This window comes from Chelmon rostratus, chromosome 19 (genome assembly GCF_017976325.1).
Source record: "Chelmon rostratus isolate fCheRos1 chromosome 19, fCheRos1.pri, whole genome shotgun sequence".
NCBI classification, from domain to species: Eukaryota; Metazoa; Chordata; class Actinopteri; order Chaetodontiformes; family Chaetodontidae; genus Chelmon; species Chelmon rostratus.
In genome coordinates this window covers 24,116,204-24,131,969 of record NC_055676.1, presented here as the reverse complement: position 1 = coordinate 24,131,969, position 15,766 = coordinate 24,116,204, and the positions used below count along the sequence as shown (strand labels likewise).

The 15,766-nt window shown below is 47.2% G+C and overlaps 2 protein-coding genes across 3 annotated transcripts; one reads left to right on the top strand and one right to left on the bottom strand.

The window, feature by feature from the left end:
- Positions 1-12: 12 nt before the first annotated feature.
- On the top strand, positions 13-5,430 carry prpf4 (PRP4 pre-mRNA processing factor 4 homolog (yeast)). Of its 2 annotated transcripts, none has more exons than XM_041959491.1 (15): positions 13-74; positions 790-1,004; positions 1,084-1,270; positions 1,502-1,589; positions 1,712-1,791; positions 2,101-2,194; positions 2,351-2,444; positions 2,593-2,652; positions 2,881-3,004; positions 3,252-3,341; positions 3,420-3,542; positions 4,474-4,581; positions 4,745-4,863; positions 5,066-5,172; positions 5,272-5,430. In XM_041959491.1, exons 2-15 carry the CDS (start codon positions 833-835, stop codon positions 5,356-5,358), a joined length of 1,533 nt encoding a protein of 510 aa, XP_041815425.1. In that variant the 5' UTR covers positions 13-74; positions 790-832; the 3' UTR covers positions 5,359-5,430. The 2 variants fall into 2 exon arrangements, with proteins under 2 accessions (XP_041815425.1, XP_041815426.1); XM_041959492.1 differs by having other exon boundaries at positions 14-74; positions 797-1,004.
- A 271-nt stretch (positions 5,431-5,701) lies between these two features.
- Positions 5,702-15,498, bottom strand: wdr36 (WD repeat domain 36). Its single transcript, XM_041959488.1, has 22 exons — positions 15,236-15,498; positions 13,074-13,101; positions 12,867-12,967; positions 12,596-12,713; positions 12,371-12,503; positions 12,113-12,167; positions 11,872-12,004; positions 10,834-11,009; positions 10,615-10,735; positions 10,261-10,326; positions 10,043-10,132; positions 9,809-9,951; positions 9,604-9,721; positions 9,360-9,525; positions 8,348-8,456; positions 8,152-8,231; positions 7,786-7,893; positions 7,356-7,587; positions 6,840-6,959; positions 6,645-6,726; positions 6,221-6,408; positions 5,702-6,063 (listed from the first exon to the last, which is right to left on the bottom strand). The coding sequence occupies exons 1-22, from the start codon at positions 15,398-15,400 to the stop codon at positions 5,914-5,916; spliced, it is 2,682 nt and encodes an 893-aa protein (XP_041815422.1). The 5' UTR covers positions 15,401-15,498; the 3' UTR covers positions 5,702-5,913.
- Positions 15,499-15,766: the final 268 nt, after the last annotated feature.

Sequence of the window (15,766 nt, the reverse complement as noted above, 5' to 3'; positions counted from 1 at the left end):
AAGCTGATGACGCGTTTACATCCGGGTCTGGGTCACGCTGTTCACGGACGGGGCTACTTCGGATTTCTTCACATGTAAGTTTTAAAGTGAAAAGTATTTTAAAGTTTGAGATGATAAGTGCGCCGTTTCACAGCTGTCAACGTCGCCTGCGGTGTATTGGCTCAATGTGGCTGACGTGATGTGGACGCTGTCTTTTATTGACGTTCGTGTTTGTTTGTGCTAATGCTAATGCTAAAGTTAGCATTAGCTGTGTGCACCGCGTTTTGTCTCTATCTCTTTTTATTCTTCTCTCCTCTTTAATGTCTGACCAAATCGTTGACTGTTTCGCTCACTCTCCAAAGTTTCTCAAGGATCAGAATTAAACTTAACTTATTAAACTTCTCAGATCTGTAACCGCGTGTGTTTCTCTTTGACTCGGAAAAAAGCTAGTAACAATACATTTTAAATAAAGCTTTCAGTGTTCAAACGATTTTCCCCAAAACACACTCAGCTTAATTATAGTATCAGTTCATCAACATTTTCTGGGAAATATGTATTTTTTATTTTAATCTTGTAATTATCATACTGTTTGTGCTTTTTATTTTTCTTTATCACATTTTATAATATATATAAATATAAATATATATATATATATTAAATCAATCAAATAACTTTAATTTTTCTCCTCTTTCCACTTTTTTTCTGTCATGAATTTATTGTTGCAATTTTTTGTGTTTACATTTATTTTATGATTAAAAATATAGATTTTACTTCGATAATAAAATACACGTTTCACGATTTATCATTGAGTTTTTAGCAGCGACAGCAGACGAGGAAGAGGAGCTGAATTAAAATGTCGGACGAGGAGGACGCCGCTCCGGCCGTGAAGAAGAGTCGTGTTTTCTACGGAAGCCTGGAGGAAAAAGAGCGTGAGCGCCTGAGCTCCGAGGCGGCGAGCAGCACGGTGGCAGGAAGTGATGCGGTGAAGGCGGGGATCAAGGCGGGAAACATCAACATCTCTTCAGGTGGGTTTCATGTTGTAAACTACAAATGATGTGAGTGTGCGTGCGCGCGTTTCACTCTTTTTCCCATGATGCCGTGCAGGAGAGACTCTGGATCTGGAGGAGCGGGTCAGCGAGCGGCAGCAGGAAGCTCTCGCTGCGTTTGAACGCCGCCGCCGAGCCCGACAGATCACCGTCTCCACCGACGACGCTGAGGTGAAGGCGGGCCTCCGAGCGCTGGGAGAGCCAATCACGTTGTTCGGAGAGGGACCGGCTGACCGCCGCGAGAGGTGCGTTGGGAAAAGATGTTTCACAGACTTAACGACCAATTGATGAAGTAATTAATCGATTAATTGACAACTTTAACATCCACTTTATGTCTGTGGTCATGACTGAGGGGGAAACGACCCCCCAGCCAGAAGCCTCTGAGCAGCAGCTGTGTTGAACTCATCGGGTCCAGCACTGATTCAGAGTCAGTCTGGAGTCCAGATCAAATCTTTTCTGTTTGTCTGTGGCGGCAGACTGAGAAGTGTTCTCTCTGTGGTCGGACCGGACGCCCTGAAGAAGTCCAGGAGAGATGAGGAGAGAGCCAAGAGGTCCCAGGACGAGGTCTGCAGGAGCATGCACGGACACAGACAGACACACACACACACAGAGACACACACACAGAGACACACACACACACACACACAGACAGTAATACTGTGTGTTTCCTGTCTGACCACTCACAGTGCCAGCAGACGTGGTACCATGAAGGCTCCGCCTCCCTGAAGGACGCTCGGCTCTGGTTGGCCAAATACTCTCTGCCACGGTGAGTCACCGACAAAGCAACCAATCAGACACAGAGGAAACTAACATGACTCCTCACTTCTGGTCTCATCTCTCCTCTCGCCTCTTATTCCCATTTCTTCTCGTTTCTTCTTCCTGTTTCATCTTGTTTCTTCCTGCTTCTTCTCCTCTCTCCTCTTGTCTATTCTCGTTTCTTCTTTTCCCCTCTTCTCGTCTTCACATTTCTTCTTCTCGTTTCTCGTTTCTTCTCATCTCAAAATGAACAGCAGTCTTGGACGTTGGAGTTGATATGATTGTGTCTCACAAGCTCCTGCTGTGATTGGTCCATCAGGGCAATGAGGCGTCTCGAGGCTGCTCGTGCTCAAAGGGATGTTGCCGAGGCAACCAGGGCGATCCGGCAACAGGAGCTGCACAAGAGCCTGAGGGTGAGACGCGCCAATAATCAGTCATTTCATTTATATTCATTGATTACAAATGACACACACACACATACACACACATTGTGAAACCCCGTCTACATGATCTCTGAACAACAAACTTCTTCTTCCTCTCTCCTCTTCCTCTCTCTTCTTCTTCTCCAGAATCTGAACAACTTCTGCAGTCAGATCGGTGATGATCGACCAATCAGCTTCTGCCACTTCAGTCCCGACTCCAAAATGCTGGCCACCGCCTCCTGGTACCCAGCCCCGCCCACTGTAGCATTAGCACCAGAGATTTAGCAAAGCTATGCTAACAGCTAACTGTTGTGTTCAGAGATAGCATCAGCTCTAACATTTTAGCATGCTGAATTACATATGCTCATATTATGACCCCCCCCCCCCCCGGAGTGGTCTGTGCAAGCTGTGGTCCGTCCCTGACTGCAACCTGATTCGTACTCTCAGAGGTGGGTGGAGCTTCCAGTTATGATTAATATTTATTTGAATCAACACGCAGCAGATTTTAATATTATTTTGTGTGTGTGTGTGGGGGGGGGGGGATTTAGTTATTTTCTTTTAGTCCGCTAATCGGTCAGATTGCACTAAATTTAGATATATTTAACATTTGTGATGTGAACCGTCCTGAGAACTGAGACTCCACCCCCTCTCTGTCCCTACTCTCTGATTGGCTGAAGGACACAACACCAACGTGGGCGCGGTCGTCTTCCGCCCACAGGCGGCGGTCTCGCTCGACCAATCGGACGTCAGCTTGGCCTCGTGTGCTGCCGACGGGTCCGTGAAGCTGTGGAACCTGGAGAGGTAGGAGACGAGGGGGCAGGAGAGAGGGGGTGGGGGGAGGGGACGAGGAGCGGGGCGATCATTTTAATGCTCTTTGTCTTTCGTCATTTAATCTCCCTCCCTGTCTGTGTCCCCCTGGTTGTTGTCCTCCCCGTCTGTGTCCCCTTGGTTGTTGTCCTCCCCGTCTGTGTCTCCCTGGTTGTTGTCCTCCCCGTCTGTGTCTCCCTGGTTGTTGTCCTCCCCGTCTGTGTCTCCCTGGTTGTCGTAGCGACGAGCCGGTGGCGGACATCGAGGGTCACAGTGAGCGAGTGTCCCGAGTGTCCTGGCACCCGTCGGGGAGGTTTCTGGGAACCACCAGGTAAATCCTAAAACAACTTACCGAAGTATTTGTGTGTACCAGTACACACAGTGTTCACCGTCTGTCTGTCGTCTGTAGTTACGATAACTCGTGGCGTCTGTGGGACCTGGAGGTTCAGGAGGAAATCCTCCATCAGGAAGGTCACAGTAAAGGAGTCCACGACCTCCACTTTCACCCTGACGGATCGCTGGCTGCTACTGGGTAAAGTACACACTGTGCTGCACACTGCACCTCCTGGTACACACTGTACACACTCTGTAGTACTCTCAGGCGGTAGTACTGCCACACCAGGACTACGATATGATATACGGCTCAGCGTTTAAAGCTGTAGTTTAAAATTTCATCCAATTCAAGGTGGCGCCGCTGATGTTCCAGCAGCTCCGCCCTCTTTTCTTTGTTTCGGTGTTTTTCTTCATCACTCGTCTTCGTTCATCGTGTGCATGTGTGGATGTACGCCTGGGGGAGGCGAGGGTTTGCTTTTCACTCTTTCTTGGACTATTTGAAATGACATCAGGTGACCCACACATGGGATCAGCTGTAAACACGGATTAAACCATCCGTCTGTCCTTCTTATGACGAAGGTGAGATCTCTCCAGAATAAGATGGAAGAGCTAACGGTGCTAACCAGACTGTAGCATCACGGGCTTCACGGAGACGTGGCTGAACAAACTATTACTTTGTTCAGCCACTACTACTCATATTACTTGCTCATAATACTGAAGTTCTCAGATGGTACAGCCCTCATGTGTCACAGGGGCCTGCAGTGGTCTGCTGGGGCCTCATGTGTCACAGGGGCCTGCAGTGGTGTGCTGGGGCCTCATGTGTCACAAGGGTCTGCAGTGGTCTGCTGGGGCCTCATGTGTCACAGGGGTCTGCTGGGGCCTCATGTGTCACAGGGGCCTGCAGTGGTCTGCTGGGGCCTCATGTGTCACAGGCGCCTGCAGTGGTCTGCTGGGGCCTCATGTGTCACAGGGGCCTGCAGTGGTCTGCTGGGGCTGTGGAAGCTCTCTAACCCTAAGCAGCCGATCTGTCGGTCCAGGTGGAGCTAGCTGAAGCCAGTTGGTGTCACTGATAATAATAATAATTGTCTGTCTCTGTGTTGCCCTTCCTCTCTCGGCTTTCGTCCAATCAGAGGACTGGATGCATTCGGCAGGGTGTGGGACCTTCGGACGGGACGCTGTGTTGTTTTCCTGGAGGGACACCTGAAGGAGATCTACAGCCTGCACTTCTCTCCCAACGGGTGAGCTAATCAGAGACGAGCTCGTTAAACACGCAGCCAATCAGAGACGAGCTCGTAAACACACAGCCAATCAGAGACAAGCTCGTTTTCATGACTATTGATTTTTACATACAGAATATAAATTCTATATTTAATCTGTGTTTCTGGTTCTGTGCTCTGTCAGATATCACCTGGCAACAGGAAGCGGTGACAATACCTGTAAGGTTTGGGAGCTGAGAAACAGGAAGTGTCTGTACACAGTTCCAGCCCATCAGAACCTGCTGTCTGCCGTCCGCTTCCAGCGTAAATACGCCTTTTTATTCTCATTTCTTCTAACTTTTATTTCATTTCTTATTAATTTTTTTCTGCCTCCACGCCGGCGAGGATTCAACGACCGGGAGCTTGATTGTAGTTTATCCTTCAGTCTTTTTCTGGCCTTTTTCAATCTAACTTTGTAGACCGTGTTTCCTGTTTGTCTCTGACCTCACTTCCTGTTTGCGTACAGCCACAGACGGCCATTTCCTGTTGACTGGAGCATACGACAACACGGCGAAGGTCTGGAGTCACCCGGGCTGGACGCCACTGAAGACGCTCGCCGGACATGAGGGGAAGGTACGAACGCTCCGCTCTTATTGGTCCTTTCAGACACGGCGGCTAACTGGTAGAGACGCCACAGGTACATTAACATGTCGCACCTGTTTTTGTTGACAGGTGATGGGCGTCGACGTGTCACCTGACGGCAAATTGATCGCCACCAGCTCCTATGACCGAACCTTCAAGCTCTGGCTGTCGGAGTGACGTCGTAGCAGAAATGTGATAAAAATGTTTTTGTTTTTATATATAAAATAAAAGTTTCCCTTTTGAACTGTATCAGTTTGAATAAATTATTATGAATTATATTTTATTGATAATATGGCTGTAGGTTAGTGTTACAGCGGGAAGTAACACGGACAATCAATGGAAATATGAAAATGAGTTCTTATTGTATCGCAGTTTGTTCAGTGCAGATCTGAGTATCTTCCATCATGCAACAGCCTTATATCTGTGTATAAGTACACAGACGCAGTAACGCACATTTCTTTACTTCTGTCTTCGCTGTAGCATCTTCAACAGTTAAAACACGACTAACCGGAAGTTAGGAAACCTAAATCAATGTTTCAGTTCAGTATAAAAAATAAAAGTCTGATGCCGTCACGTCCGTATTTATTTCAAACGGAGGGAAACATTTCACTGTCAGCGCCCTCTGCTGGACAAACTGTTACCTGCTTGTTAAAAAATATTAAAGAAGGAAATTAAAAACAGGCAATTCAACATCCAACAAGTTTTAATAAAATACAAAACTGCGCGCGCGCGTCACAGCAGCGCACTCTTGGTGTACGACAGTAGACACAGTGATTGGTCGAATGATGTTCTTAGCTCCGCCCACCCTGCCTCCAAACGAGAGGAGAGGCGGAGTAACGCTGCCATGGCGACAGAGTTCTGCGACAACGAGCGGAGATGGAGCTGAAAAACAAACAGAAGATCAAGAGGAAACTGAGGAAAGTTTTCACAATAAAAGATGGAACATGTGATGTAATATTTATACAGAGTATAAATATAATATTTAATATAATATAAATATTATACAGAGTATAACTGTGCGGCGCTCTAATTGGCTGACCTTCAGGAAAAGCGCCAGGTAAGCGTGAGCCAAATCAAAGTCCCGCCCACTTGCCAACATGCTGTCAATCATTTGAATGAAGGCAAGAAGGAGGCTGCTGGACCCGCCCCCCTCTGACGTCAGACAGGTGAGCTCGACGGAGAGCGCCGCCGGCCCATAACCCTTCAGCAGACGCAAGGGGCGATCGACTGCACAGAGAGAGAGAGTTATTACTAAATTATTTTAATAAATTATTATTATTAAAAAAAAATACAATATTCAGATACATTTAAAATAATTCGAATAAATCAAATATTAATTATTTTAATTAATTAATTACAACATTAAGAATTATGATGAAACAAACTTTAAAATGCGGTAAAATTCAGTAAAAACAGAAGAAATGAAAACTGTAACGTGACACTAAATGTTTCTAAATACTCACACGATCCAGTCTGTAGAGCTGACTCCAGATCAGAACTGAACTCTGACCTCTGAGACAACGACCCCCAACTCATCAGCTTCGACTGGAACAATAACACATCATCATTACTAGAACTGCAGATCTGAGGTCAGGCATGACGTTCAGGAAGTAACAGGAAACACGGCAGACAACTGGATTTAGAAATAAAAGCTCAACCTGTGCTTCCTGCTTGGTTGCCGTGGGCGACGTGAATTGAGGGGTGAGGCCAGGTGTTGTTGGCAGGAAGAAGGGGGCGGCAGCTGGAGCAGCAGGAGGGGTGACAGGTTTATTCCTCCTCTACAAATAAAACAATGATTTGTTACAGTGACAGCTGATTATTTAATTATGAATATTTTATTTTGATGACGCCATGACAACACGAATAACGCCATCATTTTACGCTTCGACTCAGTTTGAACTGTCTCAGGACATTTTCCACAGCGGTCAACAGAGACCCAACAGTTCGTTGATGAGAAAACACCTGAGACAGCGAGGAAGAACCTCGAGGAGAACCAGGATCAGGGGGGGCGCCATCTGCTTCGACCAGTGGAAGTACACTGACGACAGCGGTGAAAGGCCACGCCTCCTCCGATCGCTGCTTCCTGTTGTATTTTTTAACATATGTAGCCCTCCACGTTTATTTAATGTGACGTAAGAACTGGCTCCAGATCAGGTCTGAGGACTCAGACTCACCTTGATGGTGTCCAGGTGCAGCAGACTTTTCCATCTAGACTCCGGCAGAAGGGACAGAGTCACAAGCTCCGCCCCCAATTGATCAGCTGACTGGTACGCGTCATCAACCTGCTCTGAGGTAACTTCCTGTTCCGACTCGTCCGCTGTGACACCTGGCAGCGTCTCTAGAGTTGGTTGGTAGTCAGCTGGGAGGGGGCGGAGCCCCACAGGTCCACACAGACTCTTATTGGTCCTGAGGGAGGAGAACTGCACTGTGATTGGCTGCTACAACAAATCAGCTAACGACTCAACCACTCAGATTAGTGATGTCATCTTTACAAACATTAAAAAAAAATTTAAAGGACAACACAGGCTCTCTGATTGGCTGCTGTAATCGCTGCACTGTGATTGGGCAGGAGTGAAATCATGTTGTGAGGTGACTGGTCCAGACCAGAGATAAACGCCCAGACTGTCAACATGAGCCGTCGCCAGGAAGTCTCCGGTTGGCGACAAGGACACGCCCACCGGTGCCATGGCAACCAGGAAACAGTCAACGAGACTAAAGAGAGAACAAGAAACAACAAGAAGTAAAATAATTTAATGACAGCAATCAGAATAACAAATATTTCAGAGAGACAGAAATAAATTATAAAAGCAAACTGACTGAAGCAGTTTCTGTTTCAGAATAAACGAAACGTTTCGTCGCAGAAATGATGGCGGGTAACAGGCCTGAAGATGCAGTCAGTGTTAAGATATTTAATATCTAAAGAGAAGCACAAATGTCATTAACGAGCTAAACGCTAGTAAACGTTCTCACCATCCAGAGGGCAGATCCCAGGTACGAATGGTGCAGTCCATCGCCACGGTAACCAGCCAGCGGCCATCAGGGCTGAATGTCTGAGGAGGGGAAAATAACATTAACACAACAATACACTTTTCACCATAGTCTATTGATGTCTATTAGCAAGCTATCAATAGCAGCTTGCTAGCCCTCTTAGCTTTGCCGGACTCACCATATCGTTGATGTTGCCACGGTGACCTGCAAACTTTCTGACGATCCGTCTCGTTTCAACGTCAACCACCAGCAGCGTGAAGTCATCGAGTGCTAATGCTAACATTCCGCTGGGATGAAACAAACAGAACGCTGTCAGCAACCTGTTTCTGTGTAGCACCATGCTTACTGCTAGCTACCTGTCTCCAAGCGGCATCGTGCTAAATTAGCTAAGATAAGACTTCATTCATCCGAAGCCAGGGAAATTTAAGTGTTCAGGCAGCAGCAATAGCAGTCGGAATAACAACAGAAGAGAAAAATACAAAATACCCAACAAGTTGATAAATATATATGTAGTATATATAAAAACTATAAAAGAAAATATAGACTGCCACAAAATAACTATTAAAAATGCTGGCATAAAAAATATATTGCCAAAAAATTTGACCCCTGCAGTTGTGCATTGTGTTAACTAATAGCTACCTGCCTCTTTGTAGCATTGTGCTAATAGCTACCTGACTCTGTGTAGCATCCTGCTAAATTATAACTACCTGCCTCTGTGTAGCATTGTGCTAACTAATAGCTACCTGTCTCTGTGTAGCAGAGTGCTAAATTATAACTACCTGCCTCTGTGTAGCATTGTGCTGTTTGCTGCCTTCATCTGTGTAGCATTGTGCTAACTGTTAGCTACCGGTCTCTGATTAGCATTGTGCTAACTGTTAGCTACCTGTCTCTGTGTAGCATTGTGCTGTTTGCTGCCTTCATCTGTGTAGCATTGTGCTAACTGTTAGCTACCTGTCTCTGATTAGCATCCTGCTAACTGTTAGCTACCTGACTGTGTAGCATCGTGCTAAATTATAAATACCTGCCTCTGTGTAGCATTGTGCTATTTGCTGCCTTCATCCTAGAATTGTGCTAACTGTTAGCTACCTGTCTCTGATTAGCATTGTGCTAACTGTTAGCTACCTGCCTCTGTGTAGCATTGTGCTGTTTGCTGCCTTCATCTGTGTAGCATTGTGCTAACTGTTAGCTACCTGTCTCTGTGTAGCATCATGCTAGCTGGTGCAGCATTTAGCTCCAGCTGCTCTTCCTGTTTCCTAGTCTTGAAGCGCCAGAACTTGAGCAGGCAATCGGAGCCAGCAGTGAGAGTCAGGTGGTTCAGGGTGTCCGTGGCGACACCTCGCACCACTCCGCTGTGAGCTGAAAGAGAGGGGGCAGCATTAACGACAGAGAGAAACACAGAATGGGTCAATCACAGGCAAGAACAGGTGAACACACCATTGTTACTGTCACCATAGCAACCACGGTGCAGGCCAGACTGCAGGTTGTACACATCGACGGAGCCACACGAAGAGCCAATCACAGCAAAGTTGCCACAGGAAGTGATGTTGACAGCCTGTGAACAGCAAACAGGAAGTCACATGACCCTCAAAGAGAGTGAGGGATGGAGCCTACGGAAACACAGGTGTAGCAATGGCATTACCGTAGCGATGGCATCCCTGCGAGTGACTGGTGGCTGCAGATGGTGAGCTCCCATGGTGCACCGCTGGTAGTTCCATGTGGTGGTTGCTAGGCGACCACGATGACACGCGACAATGCCGTCCCAGTCTGACTGACGAGCAGCAGCTGTCGATCAACAGAGAGAAAACATGTCAACTGGCTGCTACTTAAACTGAAAATATTCTCTATGAAGTTCTGTGTATGGCAGAGCGCCCACTGGAGGAGAACGCCGTGATGGCAGGAAGACGCAGCTCCTCGTAAGACAACCCCTTCTTCTTCTTCTGCTCTTTCTTCTTGTTGATGGAGCCTGGACAAAACATGCAACACAGAAAATTATGTTTCTGCCAGACTCCATTCAGATAATCTGGATTTTATTAGCCCAAGGCAGCTTTAAAATCCAAACTTTTTAAACAGGGTCTGGTTGGACTCACTGACCGTGACCCAGGTTCTTGTTGAACCGCTCGTGGACGGTAGAGAAAGACTGCAATGTCCCGTCCTGACCTGCGGGGGCAGAAAAAAAATTCTGTTTACATTCTGTTAATTAATTTTACAAAAAACAAATATGTATAATGTGCAATATGGAATAACGTTTTTAAAATCCTGAGCAAAGAATAAAAGACTTAACCTGAAAAAAGTAAATAAATATCAGAGATATATAAGATAACCTTTAAAGGCTAATTAAAATTACTACATCTTAAATAATTTCATATGACACAGGATTAATAAAATTATCAATAAATACATAAAAATAAATGGTGCTATATGCAGATGATGAAGTGGATTATTAACCAGCACTGAGGATGTTTTTTCCATCGTTGCCGTGGTGATGGATGGTGGTGGGTGGAGCACTGTGGCCCTGTCGACTCCGCAGCAATCTGGCTCCGCCCCCCTCCTGGTCAAATATCCACACCTGCAAAAAAAAATGAATTTAGTTTAAGTTTGGTTTCACGACGAGATGAAAAATAAATCCAAACAGGAAATGTACGACGGATCATTCATCCGTTTTACCTTGATGGCGTTGTCAGCTCCGTTGGTGACCAATAGCGGCTCTCCGTGCAGGAAGGTTGCTGCGGCGACAGCTGTGCTATGGGCGTGCCTCTGCTGAGTGACCAGCTGGCGGCGCTCCAAATCCCAGAATGCAATGTGACCCTGAGGACTGGTGGATGCCATGACGGGGGGACCATCTGACAAAGAGAAGAACGGTGTGAATCTTTTGGCATGAGCCGATAAACGTCCATCACCTTTTTACTGATGAACTGGGAAACAACGTCATTTTAACGGAGACGTGGGACGGTTGTCCACCAGCTGTCCTGCAGGCTGTCAGACATCAATTCAACAAAACTTCCTAGAGCAGTGGCGTGCACAGGGGGGGCGACTGCCCCCCCTCCTGGCCCAATTGTTGAAAAATGCATGCTAAAGTGCCCTCTTAGGAGCCAAAACGCGCACTCAAGTGCCCTCTTGGCAGCAAAAACGCGTGTTAAAGTGCCCTCTTAGGAGCCAAAACGCGTGCTATAGTGCCCTCTTGGATGCCAAAATGCGTGCTAAAGTGCCCTCTTGGATGCCAAAATGCGTGCTAAAGTGCCCTCTTGGGTGCCAAAACGCGTGCTAAAGTGCCCCCTGGGAGCCAAAACGCGTGCTTAAGTGCCCCCTGGGAGCCAAAACGCATGCTAAAGTGCCCTCTTGGGAGCAAAAACGCGCGTTAAAGTGCCCTCTTGGATGCCAAAATGCGTGCTAAAGTGCCCTCTTGGACACCAAAACGCGTGTTAAAGTGCCCCCTGGGTGCCAAAAACGCGTGCTAAAGTGCCCCTTGGAAGCCAAAACGCGCGCCAAAGTGCCCTCTTGGACGCCAAAACGCGTGCTAAAGTGCCCTCTTGGGAGCCGAAACACGCGTTTAACAGCCCTCTTGGGAGGAAAAACGCGCGGCAGGGGGGCAACCGCCCCCCCTCGTGGCCCAATTGTTGAAAAACGCGTGCTAAAGTGCCCTCTTGGGAGCAAAAACACGCGTTAAAGTGCCCTCTTAGGAAGGCGACAGATTACCACCTGTACCTGTTCTGAAAGCCAGCGAGGTGATTGGTCCCCAGTCCTGCGTGAAGCTCATCAGAGTCTCGTCCAATCGGATGTTGTGAACGATGATGCGACCCGTCGCCATGCCGATGCCGACCACGTCCACAGCGGGACTCTGGGAAATGAGAGGTTTTATCATTCCTCCAGTGAAAACATGGAGCGATCGGCCCGAAGGTGTCGGCCTCACTAGACTGTTAAATTCCAGATTTCTGTTGTAGCTCACCTGCTGCAGAACAGTGACACCTGCTGACCAGCCGGGGAACGTAAACAGCAACTTACTGAAGACAGAAAAGGTTCAGTTAAAGAAGAGAATCACTGAAATCACTTGTTTTAACAATCATGGTATTAAAACGCTGAATTCTGAGGCCAAGGTGCAGCTTTTTACAGTCAGACTGTCGAGAGTCCTGTCAGACTGCGCTGAGGGCAGGCGGACACACATCAGTCTGTAGAGACCCTTTAGCCTGGATGCTAACTTGCCAACCTAGTCTTGATGTTCCAGAGCTGCAGTGCACCCTGGGAGCTTCCCAGCAGCACCTTGTTCAGGTAGGTGCTGGGGTGCATCATGGCCGACACATCGAAGGTGGAGGGGTCAAACTGTAGCCGCAGGTAAGTGTCTGAGAGACGGAGAGAGAGCAAGGCATGATGGGTAACAGCACAGGTAAAAAAAATAAGAAAGAGGCGAGAGTAAGTGAAGCCACACCCTCACCTCCTCCCTGGACATCCCACACGATGACATCACCACCGCTGTCAGCAGAGATCAGCTGATCACCCAGAGGAAGCAGCAGACGCACTTCCTGTCTGTGTCCATGGTAATGCATCACCACCTGTAAGGATTGTTTGATCATTTATTCATTTTAATTCTTTCATTTTGATCACATTTGATGAGAAGAAAAGTTAATGATTGAAAATATGATCAATTATTATCAAAAACATTATTACAAAAACAACTGAAATGGTTCAAAAAAAAGCTTTTCTACCTCTTTGTTCCTCGCAAAGGCTTTGATGAGCCGTCCAGCGGCGGCGAACACCAACATCCTGTCCGCCGCCACGCAGCTGATGTCATCTGAAAGGCTGTTACCTAGGCAACCACCACAATACATGATAAGACAGCAGCCAATCAGAGAGCAGAACTCGTAGCAGCGTCATCAGAGTGAATTCAGTGAAAAATATTTAAATCTACTCACTGACAGCGACGATCCCCAACCTGTTCACCTGGAAGTAATCGATACATCAAATCATCAGTCAACATGAAGTGAAGCTCAACATCTTTCACTCGTGACTTCAAACACAGATGTTGATCAGAATCCATGACGGCAAACTGCAACGGCCGTAGAGAGAAAATACACGTCAACGCGGGACGTGTTGATCCAGGTGAGGCCACCGTCAATGAAGACGCACGCGAGTCATCTAGCACCGCTAGCTGTCCCCGAAACCAAACCCAGCTCTGTCTGCTGTTTATACAACCAAGCTAACATCACCAAAACTAGTCTGCCCACCAGGCTAACACCAAACACCTGACTCATGCCATGCTAACACCAGGCTCGCACTAGGCTAACACCATGCTAACATTAGACTCACACCAGGCTAACACCAGACTCCCGCCATGCTAACACCATGCTAACACCAGACTCACACCAGGCTAACACCATGCTAACACCAGACTCACACCAGGCTAACACCATGCTAACACCAGGCTCGCACCAGGTTAAAACCATGCTAACATTAGACTCACACCAGGCTCGCAAAAGGCTAGCACCATGCTAACACCAGACTCACGCCAGGCTAACACCAGACTCCCGCCATGCTAACACCAGGCTAACACCTGACTCATGCCATGCTAACACCAGGCTCGCACTAGGCTAACACCATGCTAACATTAGACTCACACCAGGCTAACACCAGACTCCCGCCATGCTAACACCAGGCTAACACCATGCTAACACCAGACTCACACCAGGCTAACACCATGCTAACACCAGGCTCGCACCAGGTTAAAACCATGCTAACATTAGACTCACACCAGGCTCGCAAAAGGCTAACACCATGCTAACACCAGACTCCCGCCAGGCTCACAACAGACTCAAGCTGGGTCAGAAGTTTACAGCTTGGAAAATTCCAGAAAATGATGTCATGACTTTAGAAGCGTCTGATTCATTTGAGTCCATTGGACTCACCTGTGGCTGTATTTTCTACGTTCAAACTAAATGTCTCTACACTTGACATCACGGCAAAATCGAAACAAATCAGTTAAGACCTCAGAAAAAACTGACCTGAAGTCCCCTCATCACCTGTACAAACACCATGTGACCACACGTCACTCGGGAGACATGAACCTACTTTGGTATAAAAGTTCAAATCAGACCCAGATGGACCGGGTGAAAGATACAGGTACCACAGTAGCCTCAAAATCTTTGCGGGGGTCCCAAAGCCCAGGTTGGGATCCACTGGACGAACTCGTGTACAAACGTTGGCATTTTGACCTCAGCTACATGTGATAGACTGTAATGATAAGGCGCTGCTGCTGCCAGTGTCCTCAGACGTCCAGGCCGTCTCACAGGCTGGGACATGAACTGTGCCGAAAGATATTTCATCTGTTTTAGAGCACCTAAACACACACACACACACACACACACACACACACACACACAGTCCACAGTGAAACACCTGGACAACATGAAGACAGACAGGTACGTCTTTTTCTTCTTCAATTTCAATCAACAAAACAACAACTGACAGACAGACAGAGAGACAGACAGGTGAGGAGGCAGACAGACAGACAGAGAGACAGACAGACAGAGAGACAGACAGGTGAGGAGACAGACAGACAACAGAGAGACAGACAGGTGAGGAGGCAGACAGACAGACAGAGAGACAGACAGACAGAGAGACAGATAGACAGAGACAGACAGGTGAAGAGACAGACAGACAACAGAGAGACAGACAGGTGAGGAGGCAGACAGACAGAGAGACAGACAGAGAGACAGACAGGTGAGGAGACAGACAGACAGACAGGTGAAGAGACAGACAGACAGGTGAGGAGACAGACAGACAGACAGGTGAGGAGACAGACAGACAGGTGAGGAGGCAGACAGACAGAGAGACAGACAGGTGAGGAGGCAGACAGACAGGTGACTTGTTCTGTTTAAAATAACTCAGTGAACCAGATTAAACCGGATTCCACTCAGAGAACAACCTGCAGCACAGACGATCACAAACAATCAGCTGGTATTAACATGCTGTCTGTCTGTACGGAAGCTGTCAGCGGACAAACGTGGAGAATATAGAAACGCGTTTCGTCATGAAACAAACACACAGAATAAACATACACGAACTTAAAGTTTCTTACATTGTACGTGTGGAAACATTTACCGACCGCCGTCACCACGTAGAACTCCCGGTGCTTTTTGTGGTACCTGAGCGCGTGCGGCACGTGGTTGGAATAAAGTCCCAGAACTCGGAACCCCGAGAACAAAGAACTCCCGCCGCCCGCGAGACTCCCGCCAGCCGACATGTCCGGTAACGACGGAGGATTTTACCGGATAAACCTTAAAAACGCACAAACAGACAAACCGAAGACACTCAGCTGCACAGAGAGAAAACACATGGAGGGGACCGACGGACCGAGTCCGACTAGAAACAACGAACACCAGCACGAAGGTTCCGCCCTTCGGGCAACATCAGCTTGTGACTGTGATTACAGCCGGAAGTAAAAGAAATAAACTGTATAAAATTAATTTATAGAATAATAATTCATATAAAGAAGAAATCAACTACACAAACCAAAACTGATTTATTCGTTTATTCAGTGAAATTAGGATAAAATTTTGTAGAATAATTTCAACAAGTGTAAAAGTTGAATAAAAGAAAAAAAAACTCG

What these genes read in the sequence shown, in the direction of transcription:
- prpf4 (XM_041959491.1), top strand. Translation starts at nt 833, where the DNA reads ATGTCGGACGAGGAGGACGCCGCTCCGGCCGTGAAGAAGAGTCGTGTT. An exon ending in AGCTGCACAAGAGCCTGAGG is followed by an intron (nt 2,195 to 2,350) that starts GTGAGACGCGCC and finishes CTTCTTCTCCAG; the next exon opens with AATCTGAACAACTTCTGCAG. An exon ending in CTGCACTTCTCTCCCAACGG is followed by an intron (nt 4,582 to 4,744) that starts GTGAGCTAATCA and finishes GTGCTCTGTCAG; the next exon opens with ATATCACCTGGCAACAGGAA.
- wdr36 (XM_041959488.1), bottom strand. Translation starts at nt 15,400, where the DNA reads ATGTCGGCTGGCGGGAGTCTCGCGGGCGGCGGGAGTTCTTTGTTCTCG. An exon ending in CAACAAGAACCTGGGTCACG is followed by an intron (nt 10,133 to 10,260) that starts GTCAGTGAGTCC and finishes TGTTTTGTCCAG; the next exon opens with GCTCCATCAACAAGAAGAAA. An exon ending in GCAGGGATGCCATCGCTACG is followed by an intron (nt 9,722 to 9,808) that starts GTAATGCCATTG and finishes TGCTGTTCACAG; the next exon opens with GCTGTCAACATCACTTCCTG.